Raw genomic sequence first — 18,845 nt, forward strand, 5'->3', positions numbered from 1 at the left:
ATATGGATTTAGGTAAGGAGTTTGACAAGGTTTCCCCACAGTAGGTTATTGCACAAAATAGGTAAAAACAATGACTGCAGATGCTGGAAACCCTATTGCACAAAATATGCAGGCATGGGATTGAGGGTAATTTAGTGGTTTGAATCAGAAATTGGCTAGCTGAAAGAAGACAGAGGGTGGTGGTTGATGGGAAGTGTTCATCCTGGAGTTCAGTTACTAGTGGTATACTGCAAGGATCTGTTTTGGGTCCACTGCTGTTTGTCATTTTTATAAGTGACCTAGATGAGGGTATGGTAAATTTGTGGATGATACTAAGGTCGGTAGAGTTGTGGATAGAGCTGAAGGATGTTGTAGGTTACAGAGGGACATAGATAAGCTTCAGAGCTGGGCTGAGAGGTGGCATATAAAGTTTCATGTGGAAAAATATGGGGTGATTCACTTTGGAAGAAGTAACAGGAATAGATGAGAAGAGAGATCTCGGTGTCCATGTACATAGATCCCTGAAAGTTGCCACCCAGGTTGATAGGGTTGTTAAGAAGGCATACAGTGTTTTAGCTTTTATTGGTAGAGGGATTGAGTTTCGTAAACATGAGGTCATGCTGCAGCTGTACAAAACTCTGGGATGGCCGCACTTGGAGTATTGCGTACAGTTCTGGTCACCACATTATAGGAAGGATGTGGAAACTTTGGAAAGAGTTCGGAGGAGATTTACTAGGATGTTGCCTGGTATGGAAGGAAGGACATAAAGGAAAGGCTGAGGGACTGGAGGCTGTTTCCGTTCGAGAGAAGAAGATTGAGAGGTGACTTAATTGAGACATATAAGATAATGGGAGGATTAGATAGAGCAGACAGTGAGAGCCTTTTTCCTCAGATGGTGATGGCTAGGACAAGGGGACATAGCTTTAAATTGAGGGGTGATAGACATAGGACAGATGGCAGAGGTAGTTTCTTTACTCAGAGAGAGTAGTAGGGGTGTGGAATGCTCTGAATACTTTATTCCGAGTAGTAGGGAATGCACTACCTGCAACATTTGTAGACTTCCCAACTTTACGGCATTTAAATGGTCATTGGATAGACGGATGGACGAAAATGGAATAGTGTAGGTTAGATGGGCATCGGATTGGTTTCACAAGTCGGCGCAATATCGAGAGCAAAAGGGCCTGTACTGTACTGTTATATTCTATGTTCTATGTATCAAAGACTTGACATAGAGAAATAATTTGTCTTGATTTGAATCACTGTGCAGTGATAGTGGTGGGAAATAGATTAAAACACAAAAATCCAAAGTTTCAATGTATTTTCTCCTATGTTCTTTATCTTGATAATTTAACTTGCTTCATTTTGATTTTTGTGAGATAAACTTCTGTTGTTAAAGAAACACTGCCATTGTCTGTCCTTTGATTCAGTGAATCATGTTAGCTTTAAAAAAAAGTAATAAATAATCCATTAGAAGAGATTTCATTCTGGAATCTGACTTGCCCATCAGCCGGAATCAGAATAAATGCGACTATATTAGAGCTTTCCTGCAAATTTATGTGCATACTTGAACTATCCAGCATGTAGATATTAATAACGCTCCCACATTATGTAAGTACAATTTGACCTATTCAATCAATACAGAGGAGTAGCCTTGATAGTTTATTGGAGAAAATTAAACATATGTGCTCTGATTCACCACAGAACAATGCCACAGCTTTCTGTTGTGCACAGAAGTACACAGACAGAACATTACACTGTTACAGATGCAAAACTGCCTTATAATGCAGATGGTCCTTTGCTACAATCCAAATTTACAGAATGTATAAGTGAACAACAGCTGAACTCTGAGTTATCTTTGCTGTGTTAATGTGCAGCAATAGGACCTTCTGGTTATTAAGAGAAAGGCCAGGTTAACTAGAGTTCTGTCATAGCAGCGAAGCATAGCAGCATGCCTCATATACAATCCATATTGAACATATTAATAGCCTCACGGGGAGGAAATGGTGTAGTGGTAATATCACTGGAATAGGAATCCAGAGACATTGCTGTCAGGCCATGGGTGTGAATCCCACTATGGTGGCATTCAATCAGTACAATCTGGAGCTGAAGGCAAGCCTAATGGTTATCATGAACCCACTGACAAACAACAATCCATCTGGTTCATTAATACGCTTTAGGGAAGGAAATCTGCTAGCTATACTTGGTTTGGCCTACATGTGACTCCAGACCCACGGCAATACGGCTGGTTCTATGCCAGGTAAAACCAGAATGAGGGGGCACAGCCTCAAAATAAGGGGGAGCAGATTTAGGCCTGGGTTGAGGAGGAACTTCTTCTCCCAAAGGGTTGTGATTCTGTGAAATTCCCTGCCCAGTGAAGCAGTTGAGGATCCCTCATTGAATGCTTTTAAAGGTAAAGATAGATGAAGTTTTGAACAGTCAAGGAATTATGGGTTACGGTGAGCGGGCGGGTAAGTGGAGGTGAGTCCACAAAAAGATCAGCCATGATCCTATTGAATGGTGGAGCAGGCTCGATGGGCCAGATGGTCTACTCCTGCTCCTAGTTCCTATGTTCTTATGTCCTTAACTGCCCTTTGAAATTGCCTAACAAGCCACTAGGTTGGATCAAAATGCTACATAGGCTAGTAGAAAGACTGAAATCAAACAGCTCACCTGGCATTGATCTAGACACCAGAAACAACAATGCAGACACATGCCCAGAGATCCTGCCAAGTCCTCCTTCCTCACAGCTGGGGCCTTGTGCCAAAACTGGGAGAGCTACCCCACAGTTTAGTCAAACAGCAGCCTGACATTATCATACTCACGGAATTCTATGTTGCTAACATTACCACCATCATCACCCTTAGGTATGGCTTGTCCCAAAAAAGGACAAGCCGAGCAGAGATGGCACAGTAGTATACAGTTGCCCTGGGAACCCACAAGAGGACCATGGATGCCAAATAGCATGTGACAGACAGGGCGGAGCAACCCAACAATGAATATATCAAATCTAATCTCTGCAGCTGCATCACATCCAATCGTGATTGGTGGTGTGCAATTCAGCAACAGCCAATCACTGCTCCATCAGTCAATACCCCAACTGATGGATGCTGAGGTTAACAGTGTTATCAAGAGGCACTTGATCAACAATAAGCTGCTCAGAGCTGCTCAGTTTAGTTCTGCCAACGTTCAGCTCCTGATCTCATTGCAGCTTTGGTTCAGGCATGGACAAAAGAGCTGAATTCAGGAAGTGAGTTGAGAGTGGTTGCCCTTCCATCCAGGTCGCGTTTGACAGCACATGGCATCAAGACTGATTCACATAGATTCACCGAAACAGTAAGTAGATCGAGGGATGATCTGATCATAGGGCTCAATAAATTAGAAATGTATGACAGGGCAGACACAGGGGAGTTATTTCCCCTGAGAGGGAATCCAGAAAACGTGGACAGAATCATTAATAACGGATAGGTCTTTCAAGAATATGCAACAGATAAGTGTGGTGCGCAATGGAAGCCTAGAATTCCCTCTCTTTGAACATTAGGGAATCTGGGACCATTTGGAGCTTTCGAGGTTGATTTTTCAGGGTATCAAGGGATGCACAACAAAGGCAACTGTTTCTGAGCTGTGTGGCTCTATGACTCTATAACAGGATTTGAAGAGCAGATGTAATGGACATGCTCTAGGGGTTGAATGGTCTCTTCTGACTCTGTATAAACACGGAAACAAATGAGAAATCCATTGCTAGCTTGCCAAGATCAATTTCACAGCTTGTGCCTCAACCAGTTTATCTTACTCCTGGAAGATTCAGCCTGTCGTTGTGATTTAGAATTGGCCAAAAATATCATGTCTGTCCACCAGGTTTCTTTGCAAAATTGTTTTTTTGAAAAAAAGAACAAAGAAACTAATTACTTCACCACAACATTCTCCAAGTCTATAGCTCTGCTCTTCTAACTGTGAAGGCATGTTCTTCTGTTTATTTCTAACCTACCTTTCTATCCAGCTTCCACTTAAATGCATCGATCTAATTCAGCCCAATTACTCCATGTCAGTAACAAATTCTAGATTTCAATCAATCACTCTCTGGATCATGTTATTTCTTATGAATCCCCTACTGGATTTACATTCCCAGTTGGAGTTATTCGTCCTGATAATCATTACCCGTTTGATTTTTTTTTGATGCTGGTTTTACATTCACATTTTTTTCACAAGGTACAGCAATGCTTACATTATATCTTGTATCAGAAAACTAGGCATAGACAAACTGAAAGATCCAACAGATGTTTATGACAGCTGGCTATTATACGTAGCTATCACGTTCATAGTTGTCTCAGCTAGTATTACGCTATAACTTGATTATAAAGTGCAACATGCTTTCTATACAGTGATGATCTCATGAGCAAAGGTATTCTGACCATGAGACATAATACTCCTTTTACAATGATAATGAATGATCCAAAACAGATGTCCATAGTTTTTTTATATAGGGGCAAATGCTATCAAATTCAATGGCTACAGACTGGTGAATCAGAGCTTGTAAAATGTAATACTTCAGAGGACTGGCAAGCCACCCTGACTTGGTAATCATGTACCTATCTGCGGAGGTATATGTTTGCTCTCTGTTTCACTGGTTTCACAACTGGGTTGTCTTGTTGCTAGTTCCTGTCACTCAACATCAGTGCACAGAGGTATCGTCTGAATGTTCTTCCTCACTACCTGTTCACATATGTTTGTCTGATCTGTCTTCTGTTCCTTCACAATGTTGTCCCACGACCAGCAAATTCTCTTTCTGATATGCACTGACTGTATATCTTTTGCTGGTAGTGTTTGAATTTCTGACACTCTCTCTGTCTGGTGCACAGTCTTGTTAGTTGTCTACCTGCTCACTGCTTTCACTCTCCTCTGTCTTTGAAGAAGAATGCCCTGTGTCTCCATTTGCCGTCGTAGCATACGTTTTGCTCAGGATGGTAATCCCGCCTCCATTGGTAATGCAATGGGGAAATCTTGTTTTGTTGTTCGGCACTGAAAGATCATTGATTTGATCATGCATGCATGAGTCATTGAATACCCTGATTCATCTCTGGCTAATACATATGCTAACCATCTTGTGTATTTCAGTATCCATCTATCCCTAGGGTCATGGCCAGAGAGCATGAGCAGAAATTGCGAACAAAACCTGCATTCTCTTCTCTACTTTCATGCCTAAATTCTGTATCTGTGAAAAATGGAGAAACTCACTAGGTTCAAAATGGCTGAGTGATCACATGATCATATTTCCAGAAGCATCTGAATCCCCTGCATTGCATAAACACCATGCAACTATTTCTCATGCAAATGACCTGGAGACGAGCCAATTGCTTCTAGCTCTCTCTAGACAAAGAAAAATCTCAAGACTCCTTATGCTGGAATGAACACTAATGTTTTCACAGTTACCTCATCACCTTACAAAATAACTTCCAATGACAGAGGTGAAGCCACACCGTTGGCTTAATGACCTTCGAAATTGCTACTGAGATTGAGCCCTCAGTACACAAAATGTCTGTTGTTGTCATAAGGCTGATATCTGAGCTTGTAAAATTCCTTAACCTGCATTTCTAGAATTCTAAGTCAGTTGCTGATTTAATATCATGTGATGAGTCCAAGGCCTCAGCTGCTGGAAGGTCTGCTCTCCAACTCTCTCTTTCTCAACGTTTTCATCTTCAGAAAGAATCACAGACTTTGCCTGCAAAACCAGGCTCATTCTTCAACTCCAAGAAATATTGCTGCATCTGCAACTCCCATCCAGCTCCATACCAACTCCCAGGAAAAGAATTGCTACAAGATCGGCAAACTGACAGAATCTCCATTGGACACCGACTCACTGGACTCGAAGTTTTGCAAACCAATACCAACATCTTTCATTTTTTTCAGAAATTATTAAGTTGCAAATTATTTCCTTCCGTTTCTCCTTTTTTCTGTCTTGTATGCATAATGAATAAAGTAGCAAGGCAATTCACCCACATTTTGAATGCTTTGTTCATAAAAATTATTATTTTAGAAGATTTAATATCAAAATTAGAATCTGAAAAACAAGAAGTTGGGAGGACCCTTCTACCCACCTCAGTAAGGAATGCTGGCTTGGGCTGAAGAGGAGAAAATCGATCATAATTTAAAATCACCCTCCTTCTTTTACCCGTGAAACAATTAACAGCTCATGTCAGATACTGATCTATTTATTTGATCCAAACGAGAAAAATGAAAGTTCATCAAAAGCGAAGGCTGAAATTTTAAAATGACCCTGAAATTTAATTGATCAAAGTGAGGTCCAGAAAAGTGAAATACCTGGAAATAAAATACCTTGTAAATCAAAGTCACAGCAAACTGTTTTTTAATGTAACTCTGGAATGATAGAGAGAGAGAGAGAGAGAAACACAACTTCTGAGAATTGGCCCTGGAATTACAAGAAAGGAATTAAACAGATAGAAAGTCTAGAGATACCCTTCCATCTGTGGCGAGTCTCCCTTCTTGAGAAACATATTTTTGAGGCTCAGTTGGTGCCTAAATTTGAGGATGGACTGGGAGTGACATCTTGGCCTGCATAGAAGATTGGCTAACTAATGGGAAGCGGACAGAGTAGGAGTAAATGGGTCTCTTTCAGGCTGACATGATATCATGAATGGTGTACCGCAAGGGCTGGTGCTGGGGACTCAACACTTTACCATTTATATAAATGATTTACATGAAGAGATTGAAGATACGATAGCTAAATTTACTGATGACACAAAGATCAAGAGGAAGATGGAGAGGACATAAGGAACCGACAAAGAGATATAGATTGCTTAAGTGAGGGGCAAAGATCTGGCAAATAGAGTACAATGTGGAAAGGTGTAAATTGTACAGTTTGACAAAAAAAGTAAAAGAGAAGCATATTATCTTACTGGTGAGAGATTGCAGAGCTTTGAAATGCAGAGGGAGCTGGGTGTCCAAGAATGAATCACAGAGTTAGTGTGCAGGTACAGCAGGTAATCAGGAAAGCAAATGGAATGTAATGATTTATTGTGAGGGGAATTGAATATGAGGATTTTGAGGCTATCCTTCAATTATACAGGACATTTGGTGAGACCGCATCTGCAGTACAATGTCCAGTGCTGGTCACTGTACATAGAGGGATTTAATTGCATTGGAAGCGGTTTAGAGAAGGTTTACTAGACTAATTTCTGGAATGGGTGGGTTGCCTTATGAGGAAAGGCTGGACAGGCTAGGCCTTTATGATCTGGAGTTTAGAAGTGTCAAAGATGACTTAATTGAAGTGTATACACACCTGAGGACACTTGACCGTAGATGTTCAAAGGACATTTCCTCTTGTGGGACAATCTGTAACTAGGGATCATGGTTTAAAAATATGGAGTCATCTATTTAGAACAGAAGTGAAGAAACATTCCCTCTATCAGTGGGTTGTGAATCTTTGGAATTCCGAACCTCAAATGGCAGCATATATAGAATCTTCCGATATTTTTAAGGGAAGGGGAGGCGGATCCTTGATTACTAGGCGAATGAAGGATTATTGAGGATACGCAGAATTGAGGTTAAAATCCGATTAGCCGTGATTTTAGCGATTGGCAGGGCAGGCTTGAAGGGCTGAATGGCCTAATCTTGTTGCATATTCATGTATTTTTTTTAATTCATCCATAGGATTAGGGCACCACTGACGAGACCAGCATTTATTGCAGAGACAACCACATTGCTGTGGGTCTGGAGTCACATGTAGGCCAGATCAGGTAAGGATGACAGTTTCCTTTCTTAAAGAACATTGATGAACCAAATGGGGTTTTCCAACAATCAACAACTAGTTTGTGGTCATCATTAGACTCTTAATTCCAGATCCTGCCATCTGCCTTGGCAGGATTCGAACTCTGGACCCCAGATTACCTGGGTGCCTGGATTAACAGTCCACTGATAATACCACTGGGCCATTACCTCTTTGCTCTGCACCAGAATCTTATCACAAAGGCCCAATGAACAGCCATGACCAAAAAGCAGGAGGAGGATTCGACCACCCTGTTCAAGAAATCTGAAGGAATCCACTGAGGTGTGCCCCACTAATAGTCCATGATGTGAATGTGGGAGAATGTCAACCAATATTTATCACAAGTCTAAAATCTGAGCTTCAATGTGCAATTCTGGGGAATTCTAAGTCAGTTGCTGTCCTCACATCATGAGCAGAGTAGCCCAAGGCCTTCGCAGCTAGAAGGCTTGCTCTCCAACTTTCCCTTTCTCTGTCTGTCTCTCTCTCTCTCTCTCTCTCTAAGATCTCATCTCCAGAATGAATCTCAGACTTTGCCTGCAAAGCTGGACTCATTCTCCAAGTTCAAGAAATACTGCTGCATCTATAACGGCCATCCAGCTACATTTCAACTCGCAGGAAAAGACCTGCTACAAGATTGGCAAACTGACAGATTCCCAATAGGACATTGATGCACAGGACTCTTGAGTCATGTAAATTAATGCCAACACTTTTGATTCTTTAAAGATATTGATAAGACACAGATTCTTTCAATCCCATTCTCTTTCTTTTTACCTTGTCTGCTGGTATATGGGAACTAAGTAGCAAAGCAATTTCCCCACATTCCGAATATTTTGTTCACAGACCTCTGGGTGGGGTAGAAGTAATGCAGCAACGATCTGTGGTTGCATTTTAAAGATTCTTGCTGTGGAGTCCATTTCAAAAATTGGGTATGAAAATCAGGATCTGTGGAACACCCTTCAGCTGACCTCAGTGACGGACAGGAGTAAATCAAACAACACCTTGCAAGCTTGGGTTTAAGAGGGGAAAGCAATCATAATTTCAACTCATCCCTATTCCCCATTTGTCCATGATACTGGTGTAAGATGGATGTGATCTTTTGTGTTATGCTGTTGGTATTCGGGCTTGTTTTGCTCTTCGAAATGACCTGTCCCATTATTCTGATTCCATCTCCATGTGACCAAGATGAACAAATCCTCTCAATCACTTCCCTCAGACTGTCCACCATTGAATGGTGATTTTTTTTTGCTCAGTTTTGGCAGTTGCCAATTGCAGCTGTTCACACTGGCTCTGGGCAAAATGTAACTGATCAATCTTGAGAACATCTTCAGCTTCATAAACAATAAGCAATAAGTACATCAAGAGGAAAATAAGACCATAAGAGATAGGAGCAGAAATTAGGCCTTCAAGTCTGCTCTGCCATTCAATCATGGCTGATGGATTTTCAATCCTATTTTCCCACTTTCGCCCCATAACCTTTGAACCCCTTGGCAATCAAGAACCTATCTATCTCTATTTTAAATATACTCCATGACCTGGCCTCCCACAGCCTTCTGTGGCAATGAATTCCATAGATTCATGACTCTCTGACTGAAGGAGTTGCTCCTTATCTCCATTTTAAAAAGGGCCTTCCCTTTACTCTAAGGCTGTGCGCCTTTGGGTCCTCATATCTCCTGCCAATGGAAACATCTTCCCAACATCCACTCTGTCCAGGCCATTCAGTATTCTCTAAGTTTCAGTTAAATCCCCCCTCAGCTTTCCATTGTGTATAGTTCCAAAGTCCTCAAACGCTTCTGATATGTGAAGTCTTTCATTCCTGGGATCATTCCCGTGACCCTCCTCTGGGCTCGCTCCAGGGCTAATACAAAATTGCTCCAATAAAATCTTGGTCTCTGTGTGGGTCAGGTAATCAGCTCAGATGTAATCACCCTGGTAACTGACTTATATCTTACATCAAAGCCAGATCTTTGGAATTATTAACTGATTTGGTGCATTATGTGTGGACCGTTCCAACACAGTGGGTACAATTTGAATCTCATGGTGACTGTACTGAGAACTGTATAAACTGTCAGTCCTGTCACTGTTGCACCATTTGGTATCGGTGAGGAAGACACGATGATCTTGCATATTGTTGCTGCAGTGTGATTCTGCCAATATAAGGAATTGGTGATCCATTCTATGCTATGGAATAGACTCTTTGTAAATGTGTATTGGTTCTATCTGTTCAGCTCTGGTAATTTCCTGACTTCTTTAATCCCCTGGCTTCTCCCTTTTGCTTTTCTTAAATATTAAAGTGAGCTTCACAATATTCCAATCTAAAGGAACAGCACAAGGCTCTCTATTATATTCCAGTCTAATCAGCTTCAGAGGACCAGGTTGCGTTTTGGAGGTTGCAAGTAGCTGGCTTGAGAATCTAGAGTTCTGCCTCAAAGCTCAAATAAGCAGTTTACAATGTTATTGCCATCAGTGTTCCTCAGCATGGCATGGGATGCTATTTGAGAATAAGAACTCAAAGCAGCCTGGGTATCCCACATGCAGTTTGCGTACTGGAGCAAACCTTTTGAACAGAGCCACACTTTACAAAATTGCAAAACACATCAATTTCAATGTTATTAATAAAAACGCTTAAAGATTTTCAGCTACCCCTTCTGTTAAAAAGAAGCCTTCTTTTGATCATGTTTACAGCATATTGTGGTATGGCATAACCACACAACTGAAAACAGATACTTAACATAACAATACGGTTCAGAAAAATGATGCCATCTACTATTGCCCTTATTAAAGCTTCAAAATTATCAAAACATTCACTGCATTTCATCACCACAAAGTACAATCCTTTTTTAAACCAGATGAGGTTATGAGACAATATGTAGCATCTTGCATAATTTGAGACCATCCACAAAAGGACATTTGGCCAAAAGCACAGTTCTAAACCTTTGAATTCTATAAGCTATAATTACATACCAGGGCATTAAAAGTAGACAGTCTAGAAACATTGTTGTGGAATTTACTTTTCCAAGCACCACGTAGCATTTTGAGATTTGCCTCCAAATTTGCATTTCGTTCAAATTAAAAAGGATTATTTTTACTTATAACCAAGGGTGACTGATTGGATGTTGCTTTCCTCCCAATGAATGTAGGAAGATAGGCTCCTTGAGTCACTATGCGCCTTTAGTTAGATCGTGGTGGATCTTTGCATTACCTCCACCTTCCTGTCTTTGACCTATAGATTCCACACCCTTTCCCAATGAAATACAATCAATCTCAAGCAGTGAAAGCTCCAATTGTGTTTGACTATTTGAGGAAAGAAAAACCCAGATTTCTACAACCTTTCATGAGGAAAACTCATTTCCTAATTTCACTGCTGGCTTCATGAGAAAATAATCTGACTTGATGAATTTAATGTACTGGCGTACTGAGTCACATCCCAGCTGTATAAATGTACTGAACAGGTAATAATGATTCACGGCCTAAGGCCACTTCAGGGAAATGAGCAAGCACTAAAATCCAAGCAATGGTGAATGCTGTTCTCAAATTTTCTTTTACATTAAAGATAATTCCCAATTGTGAAAAAAAGTGAGGGTTTTGAAAATGGTGTGGAAGACCAGAAATACGATTCATTCTTTTCAAATGTTCTCTTTATACACAGTGACCATCAATGATAGATGATCCGTGCTTGAACACACTCCAGACTCGCAAACCCAGTGACAACCTCACCTCTCGGTGACCCATTTCTGATTGACTGAGAACATCACCCATCACAAGCTGGTTACTGATCTGAGTAGTGAAGTCTTTGTTTCTACCTTCGAGGCAAAACATGGACAAATCTTGAGGGTGGGTCAGGGTAGATTTGCGACCACAAGTGGAAGATGAGGAACAGTCTAAAAGGGGATTGCGGCCATCTGAATCAGACTATCGTCCACAGCCTGAACCTTCACACACAGAGAGCTGTATCTGTTAGCTCACAACCATTCACATTGTAACAGCTGATGAAAGGCTCCCATCCAAATTGTCAATTCTCCTGCTCCTCAGATGCTGCATGCCCTGCTGGGCTTTTCCAGCACCACACACTCTCAACTACCTTGATCCTTTGCCTACTGACACAACAGGTCCACGGCAGATGCCATCTCCCTGAGGCCCTATACTCATCACTGGAACATCTGGACAACAAGGAGATTTATGTCAGCCTATTGATTAAAGCTCCACCTTCATTACTATAATTTCAACCAAACTAATCTCCAAACTCCTAGATCTAGGTCTCTGCTCCGTCCTCTGTAACTGGATCTTTGACTTCCTGACCCACAGACTGCAATCCATGAGAATAGGCAACGGCACAACAATCCTCAACACTGGCTTCTCGCGAAGGCTGTGTAGTCAGCCCCTTACTGTACCCCCTACACAGTCATGTCTGTGCGGCCAAATTTTGCCCTATCTCCATCTACAAGTTCACTAATGACACCGCCATTGCAGGTCAGATCTCAAACAGTGATGAGACAGAATACAGGAAAGAGATAGAGTGCTCGACGCCATAGTGTAACAATAACAATCTCTCCCTCAATGTCAGCAAAGTGCAGCAGCTGGCCATAGACTTCAGGAACCAAGCTGGAGGGCACGCCCCTGTCTACATCGATGGAGCTGAGGTGGAGATGGTCAACAGCGTCAGGTTCCTAGGAGTGATGATCACCTACAATCTGTCCTGGTCCACCCACATTGATGCAACGGTCAAGAAAGCACAACACCCTTAACTCATCTGGACGTTAAGGAAATTTGGCATGTCTGTAAAGACTCTTACCAATTTTTATAGATGCGACGTAGAAAGCATTTTATACGGATGTAACACAGCTTGGTACAGAGACTGCTCTGCCCAGGACTGTGAGAAACTACAGAAAGTTCGGAACACAGCCCAGTCCATCACACTCGCCAACCTTCCATCCATTGACTCTATCTATACTTGCCTCTGTCTCAGAAAGGCAGGCAAAACCATCAAAGACTCCCCCCACTCTGATGGGGCAGTAGATACAAAAGCTTAAACACATACATACCAACAGATTAAAGAGCAGCTTTTTCCCCACTGTTATTAGAATTCTGAATGGACCTCTCAAATTTTAAATTTAATATTAATCTCACTCTTTATGCACTTTCTCTCTGCAGCTGCAACATTGCATTCCTAGCTCTGTTCTATTACCCTGATGCGCTTTGTATGGTATGATCTGTCTGTACTGTACACAGAACAAAACTTTGCACTGTACCCAGGTACAAATGGCAATAATTAATCAAATCAAAAGACCTCTGCATATTGACCCGCAAGTGAAAGTTTTTTTCTCGATTTGTTGTATCAGAATCTTTGAATGTCTATTCAATCACCTCTTGAATCAAGAAAGATTAAGCCAAGAGTTCTAGCTTTTCCAGCTCTGTACAAACTGTTGTGATAACTAGAATACCCACAATTCCTTAGCTGAAGCCAAATAGTCATTTATAAAAGTCAGGCATAGTCTTTGCCTTCATATTTTTCTTCCTATTTGTATACAGCACAAGAGGAGGCCATTTGTGCCATTGCACCTATCACTGAAAAACCTATCCAATTAGTCTTATTCCCTTCTTTGTTCTCCACAGCAATGTAATGTTTGGTTAGTTGTTTGCATTTTCAAACCACATAAGACATAAGTCCTCCATTCTGCATCATCACCCAAACAATATATACATGATTGGGCACTTACTGGATGGGAAACACTGGTCAGAATTGAATGGCGTAACCCAGGTTTGGTGGCAGTGGTATGAGATGTGGTGATCAGGCAGCAGGATGGTAGATGGAAACTCTGTTGCCTTTCCTGATTAAGGGGAAGCCAGTAGATGGCCTTTCCACTTTGTTGACAATTGAGGTCCTCATTGGGTAATTATTGTCTCATGAAGGGCCTCATCCTGTCACTGGTATTGTTCAGCCAACAGAGGGTGAGGACAGACAACAATGATTGGGAGAATGACAAGCAAAACCTATATGCTGCTGTTTGTGTGTTTTTGTGGGAGTGGGGGACATTGTGCAATCAAGATTCCTGGCATATGGAGAAGGGCAGTGGGGTGGGGGATGCCCCGTCCTACTAAGAGCCACTTCCCTGCCTTTCTATTGACACCACACCCACTTAGCTGTCACTTACCTGTGGCAGAAATCTAGTGAGGAACCTAGGTTTCAGCTGGGTGTAATACCGGCAACAACCACTGCCTGCCTAGAGGCGCTGCTGCTCAATTGATCTGCTGGCCTCTGATTGGCCGGCTGCACTCAATGAGTTTCCACTCTTATGGCGGGTCCTCGGCCTTGAGGAGTTGTCTGGCAAGTGCCTGAGTGGCACGCCAAGCAAGACCTTCGTTACCTCCATTAAATCCAGCCCTGTAAGGGCAAAGTTATTTTCCTTTCTTCCCTCACTAGCTACAATAAAGATTCATTTTATTATTCATAGCCAAAGAAATGCTGCAATCTCTGAATAACCCAGATGCATTGCACAGAGTGTCCTGTGGCTGCTCCTGAGCAATGCATTCAGCTCCACTGAAAGATAAAGACTGCCCTTGGGAACTGCTTCAAGCAGACCAGACAATATCACCACAATCAACAAAAACAGCAAGAAACACAATGAGCACATTTCCAAAACCATCATCTGATGTCGGTTGCCATAGCAATATTGAGAATTAGTGCAAGAGTATTTTTAGTAGCATCAACAAAGCAGCATCCTTTTCCAAATATTTTTCCCTATTCCATATCAAAAAAAATCCAAGTATAAAAATCTTCAGTTTATTCTTTCTCTACAAATGTTTTGTGGCCTGGACTCACAGGTTGAGCCAAGGCTCTGGACCATCGCTAGACCCAGGTGCCTGAAGGAACGGAAGCATAGGTGCAAGGGACAGATGGTGGACCGGCAGCAGCATCTAGAGGAGCATTGGATAGCAGACAGGAGGTATGGAATCCCCACATTCCCAGGCCCACAGTTCGAGCTTGGACACAGCAGTCACGGGAATGGCAGAGGGCCATAACTGAGACCCCAGAGCTGGTTACAGAGATCCAGAGACTCTGGCTGACGTCAAGCAGCGACTAGAGGAACAACGGAAGAGGAAGAAGAAGAGAGAAAGATGGATTCAATTGCAGTAAAATCTTGCTTCATATTCACTGTTTCAAGATGGTGCTGGAGCGTGGCAACACTTTGCATATAACACACGATAAAACACTCTTCACTGTATTTTTACATGCGTGACAATAAATCTAAATCTAAAAAGCTAAAACAATTCATGCAAATTTCCTAAATCTGTTTTCACCAGGGAAGTGTTTCATTAATTATGGACTTTTGGAATGTGCAACATTTCACTTGACGATCTTTGATTGAGCTCTCATGAAGAAAACACTTGAAATCTGAGAAGCACATTAGGTTTTGTTCCCTGACTGCATTTGAAAAATTATAAAGACTGCGTCAGATTAAAGTTTGCATCATTTAAGAACAGCTCACAGAAATGAGGTCTACAGTTAGCAGGCAGTAACAATGTGCATTTATATAGCCCCTTTCACACCATCAAACACCCAAGGCAATTCACAAGAGCATTTTCACGCAATGATTTGATATTGACACAAGGATAATGGCTGGTGACCAACAGCGTTAAGCCTTAATGGCTGCCAAATGGAGAAAGAGGTTGTGAGGTGAGGCTGTTTGGAGAGGCACTCCAGAGCTCAAGGCCTACATATACTCATCAGCCACGGGGTGAAGGTAACTGAGGAGGGGGTTGTGCAAGAGAGTTGGAGGAATGTAGAGTTCTCAGAAGGTTGTAGGGATAGAGTTGAGATATATGAGAGAGAGAGAGAGAGAGAGAGGTGGGACCATGAAGGGATCAAACATAAAAATGAGAGTTTACAACCCATTGGTGAAACATCGATTCTCCTGGTCCTCGGATGCTGCCTGACTGCTGTGCTTCTCCAGCATCACACATTTCGACTCTGACTCTCCAGCATCTGCAGTCCTGACGTTCTCTCACCATTGTAGATTAGCAAGCCCGGAGCGGGATAGATGAAAGGAATTAGTGAGAGTTAGGACCCAGATACCAGAATCTCAGATGAACTTAAGATCATCCTAAGTGGCGATGATTGAATGATTTCATGTTTACCACCTACCTCACTGGAATCCTGTGCTCTGTCTGGAGTTTCTTGCTCTGTCTCTACAGGGGCCATGCTGTTCTCCCTGAAAAGTGAAGTGAAGGCAATATTTACACAGGACATTATTGGAGAAGTAGACACACATGCCAGAGAACTTGCAAGTGCACCATTTCAAACGTGCTGCGTTCCCTGCTGTGTGACATTAACAGGCGCAGAGATGGAGATGTCGGCACTGATGAAAAGTGCATTATTTACATACTCAAGGCCTACGTACTGCCAGGGTCATGTGCTACAGCCTGGAATGACTCCAATATAAATATTGAGGTTCACAGTGATTTTAACAGCCAAGGGCAAGGGACAGGGAGCGAAGGCTGCAACCACGGATAAAGCATTGAATGTAAAGGTACAGGCAAAGCTCAGTCTTCTCAAAGCTAATGTCTGCACCTCTACTAGGGAAACTGAAAGAAGACAGAGGGTGGTGGTTGATGGGAAATGTTCATCCTGGTGTTCAGTTACTAGTGGGGTACTGTAAGGATCTGTTTTGGGACCACTGCTGTTTGTCCTTTCCATAAATGACCTGGATGAGGGCGTAGAAGGATGGGTTAGTAAATTTGCGGATGACACTAAGATCAGTGGAGTTCTGGATAATGTGGAAGGATGTTGCAGGCTACAGAGCAACATAGATAAGCTGCAGAACTGGGCTGAGAGGTGGCAAATGGAGTTTCATGCAGAAAAGTGTGAGGTGATTCACTTTGGAAGGAGCAACAGGGCTAAGACTCTTGGTAGTGTAGATGAGCAGAGAGATCTTGGTGTCCATGTACATAGATCCCTGAAAGTTACCACCCAGGTTGATAAGTTTGTTAAGAAGGCAGATGGCATGTTAGCTTTTATTGGTAGAGGGATTGAGTTTCAGAGCCATGAGGTCATGTTGCAGCTGTACAAAACTCTGGTGTGGCCGCACTTGGAGTATTGCACACAGTTCTGGTCACTGCATTACAGGAAGGATGTGGAAGCTTTGGAAAGGGTCAGGGGAGATTTACTGGGATGTTGCCTGGTATGGAGAGAAGGTCTTATGAGGAAAGGCTGAGGGACATGAGGCTGTTTTTGTTAGAGAGAAGAAGATTAAGACTTGACTTAATAGAGACATAAAAGATAATCAAACGATTAGATAGGGTGAACAGTGAGAGCCTTGCTCCTCAAATGGTGATAGCTCACTTGAGCAGACATAGCTTTAAATTGAGGGGTGATAGTTATAGGTCAGATGTCAGAGGTAGTTTCTTTACTCAGAGAGTAGTAAGGGCATGAAATGCCCTGCCACTTTAAGGGTATTTAAATGGTCATTGGATAAACATATGGATGATAATGGAATAGTTAGATTAGATGGGCTTCAGATTGGTTTCACAGGTTGGCACAACATCAAGGGCTGAAGGACCTGTAATGTGCTCTAATGTTTTATGCTCTATGTAACCTCCACGTCTTGCCCCTACAGCACCTTCCCGGTCTGCTCCAGCCACCACAATATTCTAATCAACACATCTTTGGAGGGCACTTCCCAAATATATAACACCCATGGCCTGGAAGGACAAGTGCAGTAGCACTGTTGCCTCCATCGTGTGGACATATTTACCAGTTCTTCATTGTGGCAGAGTCAAAATGTCACCCAGTAGCACAGTGCACCAGACATGCAATGGTGGTTAAAGGAGGCTTATTCTTACTTTTTCACAGGCAAAGACAGATTTCCTAATAAATACTGGACTCCATAGCAAAAGCCTACACACAAAGAACTTTTTTAAAAAAAAAACCAACAACAGGTCAACTGGATGTCCATCGGAAGCCCCTCGTCAAAACCAAAACTGTTAGTGCCTTGGATGACCTCACACAGCCAAATACTTTCAAAGTGTAGTCACTGCGGTAAAGTGGGAAAACACAGCAACCACCTTACACACAGTGACTTCACCAATGCTTACTGAGGACCATCACCACTCTTCAACAAACAATGCTGTGGGATCTGCCCCTGTCCAACCTCAGACCCAACCAGCTCAGCTTTTGGAACATTTAGTGTGAAGCCTCAGCAGCCAGAGAGCAGGAGGGTCTATCTGCCAGTCAAAACAAACCAGCCATGACTTCGCCAAAACAGCTGATAATGCCATCTGCTACCAGCCTCCTGGCTGTTCCAATTCCATCATTTGCAGATTGTTGTATATGACAGAATACTGTGCAGTGCAGACCTAATCAACTGTTCAAAATAACATTTAGATCCTTAAAGTTTTGATATACAAATCAGCATGGTCTATACCTCAGTACGCAGAACAACAGAAAGGTGGGTCAACATGAAATAATGCCAGAGATGATTTGGGTTTGAAATGGATGGGTGAGGAGATGACATGTCCCACCTTCAACCCGCTTTACAAATGGAACCCTGAGGGTAGAACCTCCTAAGGTGTGTGTGTGTGTGTGGTGAATGTTTGGGACCCCCTCTCGATAGCTCCCAATCACCCTTGCCTTCGATCCCCTCCATCTCTTGTTCCTCTGCTGCCACTGACTCCCCTCACTCATCACTGAGCCCCTTGAAGTTCTCAGCCTCTGGGCCTCCTGGTGGTGCAGACGGTCGATGGAGAGCTTCCAGACTCCCAACTAGCCAGCAGGTCCCAAGGACTGAATTTGCACCCAGGATACGAAATCCCAGGACAGGCCAGTGGAGTGCCTGAGTGTCACTTCTATCACCGTGGGACTCTCCTTTTGCCTGTCCAGCATAAAGACAAGACCCTCACCCCCTCCCACACCCCCGAGATAAAACTAAGCCCCTTGTTTTTTTTTCTGTAAATGCCAGTCCAGTCTCAATTCTCTCATTGCACCAAATTCCCTCACTCACCAAGTCCCGAATTCAGTACATGCCCTCTGTATTCACACGAGCAATAATTCCAAAGATCAAAGTCAAGACTGCTGGCAGTAATTACTAGCTTT

The 18,845-nt window shown here is 42.5% G+C and overlaps 1 protein-coding gene across 1 annotated transcript in view; it reads right to left on the bottom strand.

Moving 5' to 3' along the window:
* Positions 1-18,845, bottom strand: part of fam13c (family with sequence similarity 13 member C) — a 120,455-nt gene that overhangs the window by 58,810 nt on the left and 42,800 nt on the right. The window contains exon 3 of the mRNA XM_072557877.1: positions 15,900-15,966. Within this exon, the coding sequence (XP_072413978.1) occupies positions 15,900-15,966 (67 nt within the window). The remainder of the gene's footprint in view (positions 1-15,899; positions 15,967-18,845) is intronic.

The sequence above is a fragment of the Chiloscyllium punctatum genome, chromosome 38 (assembly GCF_047496795.1).
Source record: "Chiloscyllium punctatum isolate Juve2018m chromosome 38, sChiPun1.3, whole genome shotgun sequence".
Taxonomy (NCBI): domain Eukaryota; kingdom Metazoa; phylum Chordata; class Chondrichthyes; order Orectolobiformes; family Hemiscylliidae; genus Chiloscyllium; species Chiloscyllium punctatum.